Source organism: Pinus tabuliformis, chromosome 5_2 (assembly GCF_031772625.1).
Source record: "Pinus tabuliformis cultivar Carrire ecotype Pingquan chromosome 5_2, CPIR1, whole genome shotgun sequence".
Taxonomy (NCBI): Eukaryota; Viridiplantae; Streptophyta; class Pinopsida; order Pinales; family Pinaceae; genus Pinus; species Pinus tabuliformis.
In genome coordinates, this window is record NC_142306.1 from 1000273431 (window position 1) to 1000286560 (window position 13130).

The window sequence follows — 13130 nt, forward strand, 5'->3', positions numbered from 1 at the left end:
AGTAAGTCATTTACGTATGACCATTTCCATACCTCTCAAGGAAATGGAAATGGTCATACATGAATGACTTACTTAACGCAGTTGAATCCCGAAAATGATATCTAATATAATGCACTGTGTAAACCCCCTAATACTTAAATTCAAAAAGAGTGAAGGGATCTCTTATTGAATGGTTCATGAGGCACAATACTTGCTAAGGTTTTGCAAATGGGGTAGCAAGCTAAGTGGGTTTGATTGTGGGGAAAAAATCCATAGTTAAGTGCGTTTGAGCCAGAGGCGATCTGGGATGGGTGACCTCCTGGGAAGTCCTGGTTATCGGGTGCAAACCCCAAAAGTGATGATTTACGCTATGTGATTCATTTCACTAGTTTCAATCCCACTTCTTCACCCCTATGAGCATCACCGGATGCAATGAGTGCTAAGTGAACTATTCAAAAATCATGAGTAATTAGTCAGTTACGACTACCTCTCATGGAAATGGTCATACGTGAATGACTTACTTAACGCAGTTGAATCCCAAAAATGATATCTAATATAATGCACTGCGTAAACCCCCTAATACTTAAATTCAAGAATGTTATTGACAGGTTTGAAGAGAAGCATGAAGAAATCCCACCAATGCAAGAAAATGGACAACAAATTCAAGAGCAGGAAGGGAAACAAGTGGAAAATGATGAACACCAAGAAAATGGAATCTTGCAGGAACCCCTACAGGAGATACAACCTGATAATGCACCAACATAGTTGGTTCACAGATCTTCTAGGCCTCATAAGCCTTCACTAAGGTATCCTCCTTCAAACTATATACTATTGATTGATGAAGGTGCGCCTAATTGTTTTCAAGAGGCTTGTAAAGTTGAACACATAAAAGAATGGAAGAAAGCAATGGAGGAAGAAATGAACTCTTTGCTGGAAAATAAAACTTGGGAGTTGGTAAAGCTCCCAAAGGGTAGAAATGATCTACACAAAAAATGGGTTTACAGGATTAAGCATGAAGGCGACGAAAAGAAGGAGAGGTATAAAGCAAGGCTGGCGGTGAAGGGATTTTCTCAAAAGGAAGGTATCGACTTCACTGATATTTTCTCACCTGTTGTCAAAATGTCATCCATCAAAGTCATTCTTGGTCTTGTTGCTACTTTAGACTTAGAATGTGAATAGTTAGATGTAAAAACAACTTTCCTTCATTGTGAATTGGAGGAAGAAATTTATATGGAGCAACTAGAAAGCTTCATAGAAAAAGGCAAACAAGACCTAGTTTGCAGGTTGAAGAAGAGTCTCTATGGGTTGAAACAGACACCTTGACAATGGTACAAGAAATTTGATTCATTCATGTTGGAACATGGTTTTCATAGGTTGGACGCTGACCGTTGTGTCTATATCAAGAGGTATGTTCAAGGAAAGCATATCATATGATTGTTATATGTGGATGACATGTTGATTGTTGGGCATGATAAGAATATGATCAATAGGTTCAAGAAAGATTTGGGCAAAAAATTTGCAATGAAGAATTTGGGTCCAACACAACATATATTGGGCATGAGGATCATGCGTGACAGGAAAAATAAAAGGTTGTGGTTGTCACAAGAAAAATATATCAAGAAAGTGCTTGACAGGTTTAATATGAAGGATGCCAAGCCAGTTGGTACACCCCTTGCAGCCCACTTCAAGTTAAGTACTGAGTTATGTCCTAGTGACGACAAGGAGAATGAAGAGATGGGAAAGATTCCTTATGCTTCAACAGTTGGCAGCTTGATGTATGCAATGGTATGTACACTACCAGACATTGCATATTTAGTGGGAGTAGTGAGCAGGTTTCTTGCCAATCCAGGAAAACAACATTGGCAAGCAATAAATTGGTTTTGAGGTATCTCAAGGGTGCTAGTCATTATTGTTTATGGTTTGGTCATAATGAGACTGTGCTCAAAGGATTTATAGATGCAGATATGGCTGGAGACACAGAGACCATAAAGTCCACTACATGTTATTTGTATACATTTGCAGGGGCAACAATTTCATGGGTATCAATGATACAAAGAATAGTAGGTCTCTCTCTACAATAGACTTAGAGTACATAGCTTCAATAGAGGCTTGTAAAGAGATGTTGTCGATGCAATGATTCCTAGGAGAGAGAGGAATAAAGTAGGAAAAGTATGTGCTATATTGTAATAGTCAGAGTGCTATTCACTTGGCAAAAAACCCAACATTGCACTAAAAATCCAAGCACATTGACTAAGGTACCATTGACAATTATCCTTGGAAAAGATCCACCCCGCTAATATGTTCACTAAGATTCTACCAAGAAATAAACATGAGTTATGTAGAGGCATGGTAGGACTTAGTATGGCTTGATTCAAGACTCTTCATTTGGTTTCAAGTGGGAGAATATTAAATGTGAAACCTAATGAATATGTCGGCACCAACTCTCCAACACTCCACCACCGCCAAACTACCACATCATCCATTGACTTCACTATGCTATCATGTATTCCACATGAGAGAATTAGAGAATTTTAGAGCTTCCCTCATTTATAACTTTGTAATCTTTCCTCTGCCTGACAAATCCAAGCAAGACCAAGGCTTGCCTATTCCTGTTATCTCCTGCTGTGTCTGTGATGATTTTATTCTCTGTTGTGATTCTTTGATCTCAACAATATCAGCCCAACAGTGGCAGTAATATAACTAATACAATTCTCCGAAACATTTACCAAAATTAGATCAAAGAGATGACTGAAAAAAACTAGAGAAACAGAAAGGACACCTGAAAAATAGCTAGAAACAAGGCAAAAAAACTACATCTGCGAATTAGAAAGAAAACAAACTAGACAACCATGGATAAAAAAAACCCTGTTACCGAAGATCAAAGAAGTTGATAAAGGCCTGAATGGAGAATAGTTTCTCTAAAATACTCCTCAAGCATGATAGTTCCAGGTTGCAGTAAGTGACCTTTTTTTGATAGTTGATCTGCTTGTCGATTAAACTCTCTGTACACATGAAAGAAGGATATGTTTGGGAATTGACTACACAACTTCTCCAATTTGGAATTCCAATGACAAGGATATGTTTGGGAATTGACTACACAACTTCTCCAATTTGGAATTCCAATGACAAAGTTCCAGAATCTGGAGGTTTGACTTTCCTACCAGCCAATCTATGATGATCTTGGAATCCCTCCAACCATCAAATCAAATATTGATAGAGATTTGGCAATTAACATAGCAACCTAAGTAGCCATGAGCCCGCTTTCGTGTTCATGCTTGTACCAAAATTCATACTTACTTTGATATTATGATTCTTGCTAAGTAGTATCCTAAAGCCTCCTCCACATTTACCCTGTTGAGCAGCGCCCTCAAAGAAAGCAACAAGGTAATTGATGTTTACTATCGTGTTGGAAGAAATAGACCTACCGCTCTCTTTAATTTTGGAAAGATATTCCTTCCATAAACGTAAACTTTGGCCACAGTGAATATCACATCTAGATTAAAATTCCCAAATATTAATTTATTTCTCATCCCCATACTTCCCATACTTTCTTTTTACTTCCCCATACTTTCTTTATCTTGGTTGAAGATGTATTTTTCACAATTAGAAGATTCACCACTTAAAAATCAAAATCATACGGTTGCTAACTTTTAAATTTAGAAAGATAACCACCTCTCTTTAAAATAAAATTCTGACATAAAATTTGTGTAAATTATTTATTATTAATAAAATATCCATTATCCTCATATTCCACATCATAAATTAATAAAATTTTCCATTTTAAAATCACCAGTTTTTTTTATCAAAAATAAATCTTCATTCTTATTACAACATAAATAAAAATTCCCAAAAATAGCCATTTGAACATTTATGTTGAAATATCTGGACAATGACCAATTTTTCATAACTATGACCCACCTCATAACTATATGTCCCCACCCAACTTCTAACTCTACCCAAGTACATCTGAACCACAACTGACGTGGGTTAACTTTCTTACTAGGGTGAGTTAACTTTCTTACTGAGGACGCTATTTACTACACGGAGTGAAGTAGGTGGGCACGGGCACGGGCACTGGCACTGGCTTTCTTCCAAGGCAGCCAACTTGGCAGAGGTCACTTAGTGGATTCCAAAGCGGCTTGGGACTCGCTGTCACTTCGAAAACCGGATGAAGCCGGTAGCCTGCCCGTGAAAATCGCATCCAATACTTGGTCGAAACTTTCACCCCATATTAGAATGGGGTGCTGAGCATGGCTCTCGATGCCAGATAGTAGGTGATTCATGATCCGGAAGCATACCACGTGGGATAGAGAAAAACCATGTATACTCTATTACCGACGTGTAACGGCAGGGTGAACGGGAAATGTCTGGTCATTCTTAATGAGAAACGCGGACAAGGAGAAAAGAATGACAGGTAGGCACAAAAAGGGGGGGAAGAATCAACGATGAGGAGAACCACGTGTAACGTTCCATGAAACATATTTGCACGGATTGAAGTCGCGCATTAAACTTTTGCAGTGGCGCCTTAAACTTTTGCAGAGGTGCCGGTGATGATTATTTCAATCCCCGGATCTCTTAAGTTCACCGCCTTTTGACTCCTATTCCCGCGGCGTGCATGCGGGTTTATCAGAGCATTCGTCTTCCCTTGAAATGATATTTTGAACTTTCAAAGCGCGAGGTACGGCCGGGAAAATCGGTCGTTTGGAAAAATAAACCGTCAAAAAGCCTAAGGCGCCGTATATTTTGTTTCTTGCTTGTAAATCGGAGAGAGCTCGGGCTATAGAGGAAATTTCTGGTGTATTTGAACCTTATCATTTAACGGCATATTGTTTATGACGATGCTTTAGGATCTATGAGCATCCGCAACTGTGATTGAGAAAATATTGTTTTATGACGGTGAAATTTCTGGTGTATTTGAACCTATCATTTAACGGCATATTGTTTATGACGATGCCTTAGGATATATGAGCATCCGCAACTGTGATGTGAAATGTTGAAGGGATTGATGCTCCGAAGCTCATTTTAGCAAACAGTTTGGGGAAAATCAATCTGGTGCAGTATGTTGGGTGCTTTTGTAGCTGGTTTATTAAATGATGATACTTTCTATCTCCTGAGAATTTTAGGATTTGGAGGAGAAGCCATGAGTAGTTCAAACCTGTTTGGTGAAAAATCGCCCTAAACTATCCTTTCCGGTATGAACATGGACTGAGGTTTCGAGAAGCGGTTAGAGTATTTTTGGCCGATTTGTGTTTAGAATTGTAAATAAAGGTATTCCGCGCGTTTTGAGAATCGGATTATGTACAGAACACTTTTGTTGGCCATCCAATTCATTTTCCAGTAAAGATCTTATCATAAACCACCTCGTTTGAGGCGTCAGGTCCTATGTAATAGCAGGGAACAGCGGTTTTCTATCGCTCCCACGGGATATACCCGGGCAAGCTTGCTTTATAGTTTATTTGTGTATACGTGAGTGATACTTTGAAGAGAAACTTTCCTCTGTAACCAGACATAATACAGAAAAAACTGTACGCTGAAATTTAATGGTTTGGAGCTGTTATTAGCCTTCTATCTGAAGGCAGCTGAGTATATCCGGAGCTACCATGGCATTCAAAAGAAGCTCTTCTAAAGAGGTTCTTCATCATCGAGGTAGGAACAGCAATTACCGCTTGCCAGTCAAAAGCGTGCTTGTTATCTCCGTTATTGTGTTTATGCTCTTCCTTGCAAACCGAGTAGCCAAGATCAAATCTACTGCAGGTAAGCTCTTCAATTTACGGTCAGTAGCTTTCGCCTTTTCTAAAATATGGAGTTAAGAACCGTAATCAAAGTTAGAACCCCAATGGTCTTGCTATGTGACAATTTTAGCATTTTGCATGCAGCTAAATTTATTAGTTCTCTGGACAATATTCAAAATATTCAAGAAAATCTCGAGAGAACCCTATTCTGCATTTTGATTGTTCGCTTGTCTTTTTATGGCTCAGTCATTCTCTTCAATAACGACGGCATTTTCAATTTCAATGCTATTTTAAAGAAAGTGCATTGTTTATTGCCAATTTTTTCGGTTTTACATTCTTCTCATATAAGTTATGACATGTTTGTCTTTGTTACTTGAACAGACCAGAAGAAGAATTTACTTCGACAACAGCTCAGGGTATGCTCTTGACACTTTCTAGAAAATTCTCTGCAGCTCTTGCATTAGTATTGATTTCATTATAATGGGAGTGGAAAAAAGGTACATGATTAGAAAATACACTGGGAATGCTTAGAGCCTTTCCAACATTATAAAACATCACAGAAATAGCACAAGCCAGGAGGCACAAACACTTGAGAAAGACAAGAAAGAGGAAGATTAGAAAAGCTCATAAGCTCATTTGAAACTAATATACTCAGAAGGCTTAGCTGAAGTGAATCTAAGTCGCCTATGGAATAAACTGCCTGGCCTTGTTCTCGAATCGGCTCCAGTGATTTAGTGAATGATTCCAAACACTGATAGTATGTTCGCCTTGTAAATCAGGAAAGTGGTCTTTCTTTTTATTATAAATCCGGTGATTGCCTAAAATATGCAGGCCGTTATATGCAGTGTCTTTTTCTTTTTTGGGTCTTTATTTAACTAGTGGGTGGGTGTTTTGTTATTGGCATTCACTTTAACAGTATCGGTCAACAAATAAACATTGCCAAAATTCGATAAATATCGAACACATGTTCTCCAGCGCTCATGAGAACTTTTACTGTAGCTGCTGTAAAATAATGCCACTAAATAAAGCCCTGTGTCATTATTGGAAAACTTCATTCTAGCTGCTGCAAAGTAGTGTCGGAAAACAATACTTTTCCGGAACTTAATGGAAAAAGAAGCCTTATATGAAGATGGTATGACCTTTTCGATTTTGTTTCATTGCTTCTTGCTTTGGATTGTGGGAATTTAGTGAACATGGGAATTGCATTACTTTGATCTTCCCTCCCGTCCTTAAAGACTTTAAATTAAGTGGAGAAGTTTTCAGCGAGGATATGCTTGGTCAATATGGTTGGATAGCAGTTAATATTTATGTAGTCGGTATTTTTCCCTGTAAATGTTTAAAGATAAATGATTCTATACCTATAGCTCTCTAGGACCCTGTTTTCATAAGTTTTTCTGAAAGTTATTCCAGAGAAACATGACTCTTTACAACTTTGTTCTCTGAACTACCTAGTGGAATGAAAACTCTGTTGGGACCAAAATCGGCCAGACTCCATTTTGGTCAAGAAGTTTTCATGTTTCACTGACTTTATATTTCCTGGTTTCCGAGTGTATGCTTCCTGAATTTTTAATAAGCCAAGTCACAGAAGATTCTCCACGTTGGGTTTTGCCAAGACATTGTCTAGACTGAGTCATGTCATTATGTTTTTTTGTCCTGTAAATTTTTTCAGTGATTTTTGAGTAGGTGATAGGATTTTGGCACTTGGTTTATTGGAAATAACGAATATTAACTTCATCGTTTTCCAAGCTAAGAAATAGGAAATTATTTCAATAGGCTTCAAAGATTATGGTAATGTGGTTAAACCTGTGTTCTTTCTTTTGAATTTTGTGGTCACAGACAGGAGACTGGAGGAAGCTGACTGCTGTAGAAGAATTAGAGGATCTATTCCCTAAGGAGGTAGCATATGCCATATACTATAAATAGTGACTTTTGAACTTGTTACTTTTAATCCAATGCCGGATCATTCACTTAGAAGTTTACTCTACTGCACAGGTGGTCGAACTCATTGTAGCAAATATATATGATTCTGGACCACTAAATCTAAATCTTGTTAGGAGAACAGATTTATCTTCATCATGGGTGTGGGAAAGACCTGTTGATCAAAGCATAGGCAAAAAAAAATCTGATCAGGTATATGGCTGGGGAAACTGTTGTATTGTTGAAAGAATCCTTTGTTCCAATGCTTATCTGGCAAATTAGCACCTATTTGACACAGACAGACTATGCTGACAGAAGCAATATTTTGTCTGTGGGCATTTGCCAATAAGCAGAGACGAAAATCAAAGAATGATCAGCAAGCTAATCTCCCAAGACAAATTGGAATTTCCTTTGAGGAACTCGAGCAAAATTCCAAGGATGTTAGATTGAAGTCACTTCAGTATGTTAATGCTTCAAATAATGAAACGCTGGTGACAGGCTTGAAAGGAGTTGGAGGAGTTCAACACAAAGATGTTGTAGGGAATGTTCTTGCTAGTAAGTTTGGTTCACCATTATGAATTTCTTACTTGTATTGGACTGGGATTCATTTATTCTATAAAGTTGTCAAACATCAATTCATATTGTAAGGTGTATATGCTGGGCTTAATTGAGAATGACTTGTGAATGCAGATCACTCACAGATTGAAGAAAATCCAGCAAAAATTCAACGGAGGGTAACTGCTTTCCCCCTGCTGTTTTTCTATCAGAGTGGGTTACATGTTCGAGATGAATCCATATTAACAAGGATTAAAAACTGATCACCATTTTTTGAATATGGTACTTATAGAGTATGCCTAAAAGTGCACGTGTGGATCTTTGAGCTATTTGAGTTTTGGACCTTGCAGGGCTGAGTTCATTTGAGCAAGTCAAAATTTGAGCATAATGTATTTTGTTGTAGATGTTGTCTTAAGTTTATAGTTCATTCTGTTTGCAGCAATTGAGACAACGAAGGAGGGAAAAACGGTTGACAGACCTGCTCCAACAGGATGATAAAGAAGCAACTAACCTTGAAAATGCTGCTATTATGAGATCTAAAGTGGTAGGTTCAGCAGTGCTAGGCAAATACAGCATTTGGAGACGTGAATTTGAGAGCGATAATTCGGATTCCAGCATAAAATTGATTCGAGACCAACTTATTATGGGCAGAGTGTACGCAAGCATTGCACGATCTAGGAATCAACTTGACATTTACAATGACTTGATGCTGCATATGAAAGAAAGCCAACGTGTGTTGGGTGAAGCTAGTCTGGATTCTGACCTACATCATAGGTAATTATAGAATTTTACACCTATTGATATACAAGAGAAAGTTTGATACCGAGTTTTTGCATTAATTTTCATGTTATATCATTGTGCATCTTTGGGGCATCAAGTTTTAAATATTGAACATAAGGAATATTTTCCCAACTTTCAGTGCCCCAGAAAAAATCAAGTCAATGGGTCGGGCTCTCTCCACAGCCAGAGAACAATTACATGATTGTACCATTGTAACCAAAAAGCTGCGAGCCATGCTTCAATCTGCAGATGAACAGGTAAGAACATTGAAAAAGCAGAGCACGTTTTTAAGTCAGTTGGCAGCAAAGACTATTCCAAAGGGCATGCACTGTCTGTCAATGCGGTTGACAATTGATTACCACATGCTTCCACCTCAAAAGCAAGAATTTCCTAACAAGGAGAAATTGGAGGACCCCAGCCTCTATCATTATGCATTATTTTCTGACAATGTGCTAGCTACCTCTGTCGTGGTTAATTCAACCATACTGAATGCCAAGGTATGAAGCTGACTTCAGTTCACATTCTGTTTTATTTTGGTAATCAGCGATTTTTTTTTCCCATTCAGCATACCTCAGCATATTCCTTTTGTTTCTCTCAGGAACCTGAAAAGCATGTTTTTCATCTTGTAACGGATAGATTGAATTTTGGGGCTATGAAGATGTGGTTTTTAGAAAACCCTCCAAGCAAAGCTACAATACATGTTGAAAATGTTGATGATTTCAAATGGCTAAATTCTTCCTATTGTCCAGTTCTAAGGCAGCTTGAATCTGTAGCAATGAAAGAATATTATTTTAAGGCAGATCATCCAACTACTCTAGCAGCGGGTTTTTCCAATTTGAAGTATCGAAATCCAAAATACTTGTCTATGCTAAATCATCTTCGCTTTTATTTACCACAAGTTTACCCTAAACTGGACAGGATCCTCTTTTTGGATGATGATATCGTGGTACAGAAAGATTTGACTGCACTCTGGTCTGTCAACCTCCAAGGAAAAGTAAATGGTGCAGTTGAAACATGTGGCGAGAGTTTCCATCGCTTTGACAAATATCTGAACTTTTCTAATCCTCACATAGCCCAGAACTTTGATCCGAACGCTTGTGGTTGGGCATATGGGATGAATGTTTTTGACTTGAAAGAATGGAAGAAACGTGATATAACTGGCATTTACCACAAGTGGCAAAGCATGGTCAGTTTCTGTACCAATCTTTGTATCTTATTGTTGTTATATAGAATTCTTTTTTATAAAAAAATTAAAATCTCGTTATGCATATGAGCTTTCATAATTGCAGTCCTGTATCCTGACTTTTGGACCTCTTGCATGTTTCAGAATGAGGACAGGGTATTGTGGAAGCTTGGAACACTGCCACCCGGTTTGATTACATTTTACAACTTGACCTTCCCTCTGAATAGTTCCTGGCACGTATTGGGCCTAGGATACAACCCAAGTGTCGAGTTTTCAGATATTGAAAATTCAGCTGTCTGTCACTATAATGGAAACATGAAGCCTTGGTTAGAGATAGCAATGAGCAAATATAGGTCTTACTGGACAAAATATGTAAAATTTGATCATCCATATTTACAACAATGCAATATCAGTTAAATGGTTATCATTTGCTATGCCAGTACTTGTCGGAGGAAGTGCATTTATATCCCTATTCACTTTGGTCCGTTTTCTGTTTCTATACATATGTCCATGGAGTTTAGGATATCTGTATGTATTCATTTGTCGATGGAGTTCAGGATATCTGTATCTATTCATTTGTCCATGGAGTTTAAGACAGATTAAGTGATGGCAAAATTGAAGCCAATTTTTTTGATTCTGGAAGGCAAAAACAATTGACAATTGACTGCCTCTGAAGCCCCTTCAAAATTTTGAGGCTGCTCGATAATTTCTCATGTCTTGGACAATCTGCATGACAAGAAAGCATGCAAAGGAAGTTCTTGGACAGGGTTCCCAATAGGGACAATCTCCATGACAAGAAAGCATGTAAAGGAAGTTCCTGGACAGAGTTCCCAATATTTTGAGAAATAAATCGAGATTCAATGATTCTTCTTGGATGGACGAGAGTTCCTCCTTTCTATTAATTGATGAATATGTCTAATAGAGGAAATTTGATTTGAAGTCGTCGATTTCTTTTCACAATATCATTCTTAATATTACACTCTAACTACGTTGAATAAATCCCGATCGCTGACAAAAACCTAAATAAGTTCCTCCTTTCCATCATATGATGATGAGTATGCATACAAATGATGAATATGCATACAAGAGGATTATGTGTTAAGGAGTCTGGAGAATTCCATTAATTCGAATGATGTGATCTCTATATATTATTCATTCAATGAATTCGAATGATGTGATCTCTATATATTATTCATTCAATGAAGGCTACATTTATACTTGACAAAAACAGTTATGTTTATATAATTAGAAGTACCTAATTTGTAACTAAATTCTTAACTATACACAAAATCCGAAGGATTATAACATTTCCCCTCTTAATCCGAAGGGCATCTGACATACCAAGTAAAGATCTAAATTTTTCGTAGTTTTCACGCCTCAACGCTTTAGTAAAGATATCTGCAATTTGTTTTGATGTTGGACAATGTGTCAAAGGAATTGTTTTGGCTTCTACATGATGTCGAATCAAATGATACTTGGTGTTAATATGTTTGGTTCGATCATGAAACTTTAGATTCTTGGCCAATTGAATTGCAGAAGAGTTGTCAACAAATAAAGGAGTTGAAATTTTTTGTTTCTCGCAAATCTTCAAGTATTTTTTGAAGCCAAATGATTTCCTTAGTGGATTGAGCTGCTGCAACATATTCGGCTTTGGTAGTAGAATCAACAGGAATAGATTGCTTGCATGATCTCCAATTGATGGCTGTTGAAGTAGAAACTACATTTTCTTTACCTCCATCAAAATTGGAATCTGAATAACTAACAAGATGGAAGTCTAAAACTTTGGTATATTTGATGTCGTAAATTTGGGTTTCTTTTAAATATTTCAGAACTCTTTTTGCTGCTACCCAATGTCCTTCACAAGGATAATGCATAAATCTGAAAAATATTCCAACAATAAAGGTTATGTCAAGACGAGTAATAGATAAATAAATCAAACTTCCAATAAGTTGCCTGTACTTTGTTGGATCTTCAAACGATTTTCCTTCTTCTGAAGTGAGTTTCAAATTCTGCGTCATTGGTGTAGCAACATGATTACAATCCATCATACTATATCTGTTCAATAACTTACCAACATATTTCTTCTGAGAGATGAAAATATGTTGTGGCTTTTGATCGACTTCAATTCCAAGATAATAATGAAGTAAATCTAAATTTGTCATATCAAAAACTTTTTTCAATTCCTTCTTAATAAATGATATATATTCATCATTGTTTCATGCGATCATCAAATCATCAACATATACAACTAGATATACCACTGATCGTCCAATTTTCTTAACGAAAAGAGTTGCATCATCTAGGTCAAAATGTTTATAATTTAAATTAAGATGTTCAGTTAGTTTCTCATACCATGCTTGTGGTATTTGTTTTAAGCCATACAAAGAATTCATTAGTTGCAAACCTTTTGTTTTTTCCCTTTAATGGAAAAACCCTTTGGCTAAAGCATGTAAACATATTCTTTCAAATCTCCATTTAAAAAGGCAGTTTTGACATCCATATGATGATTTTTCCATTTTGTCTGAGCTGCAATATCAAACATAGTGCCTCATTTAGTTGTAGGAGAAAATGTCTCTTTTATAGTCAATACCTTCTTTCTATGCATATCGTTTTGCTACAAGTCTTTCCTTGTGCTTATCAAGTGAACCATCAGCTTTAAACTTAGTTTTATAAATCCATTTGCAACCAATAAGTTTGATGCCAACGGGAGGAATCACTAGCCTCCATGTTCCATTTTTTATGAGAGCATCATACTCTTTTTGCATTGCATCTTTCCACTGATCATAACTAACAACTTCTTCAAAACAAGTAGGTTCACAATCCACAGAAAAATTAAATTTACAATGAGAATAGTTACCTAAGGAACTTCCTGTCTTAAACTCATCATATTTCTTTGGAAATGTTCGAATACGAGTTGAGCTTTGCAAAGGTTGTGTAGGAAGTTGCTTTTATTTTTCATCTGTCTCAGTTCTTGCTGTCTTTGT

At 37.0% G+C, this 13130-nt stretch overlaps 1 protein-coding gene across 1 annotated transcript; it reads left to right on the top strand.

Annotated features, from left to right (window-relative positions):
• The first annotated feature begins 4469 nt into the window (after positions 1-4469).
• Positions 4470-11021, top strand: LOC149162653 (polygalacturonate 4-alpha-galacturonosyltransferase-like). The gene is made up of 10 exons (XM_089437335.1): positions 4470-5733; positions 6093-6127; positions 7548-7607; positions 7704-7841; positions 7982-8183; positions 8319-8362; positions 8623-8957; positions 9103-9460; positions 9562-10149; positions 10291-11021. The coding sequence occupies exons 1-10, from the start codon at positions 5580-5582 to the stop codon at positions 10561-10563; spliced, it is 2187 nt and encodes a 728-aa protein (XP_089293461.1). The 5' UTR covers positions 4470-5579; the 3' UTR covers positions 10564-11021.
• Positions 11022-13130: the final 2109 nt, after the last annotated feature.

Excerpts from the sequence above, each read along its gene's own strand:
- LOC149162653 (XM_089437335.1), top strand. The coding sequence starts at position 5,580 with ATGGCATTCAAAAGAAGCTCTTCTAAAGAGGTTCTTCATCATCGAGGT. Across the intron at positions 6,128-7,547 it reads TACTTCGACAACAGCTCAGG|ACAGGAGACTGGAGGAAGCT; the intron begins GTATGCTCTTGA and ends TTGTGGTCACAG. Across the intron at positions 8,363-8,622 it reads CAGCAAAAATTCAACGGAGG|CAATTGAGACAACGAAGGAG; the intron begins GTAACTGCTTTC and ends TTCTGTTTGCAG.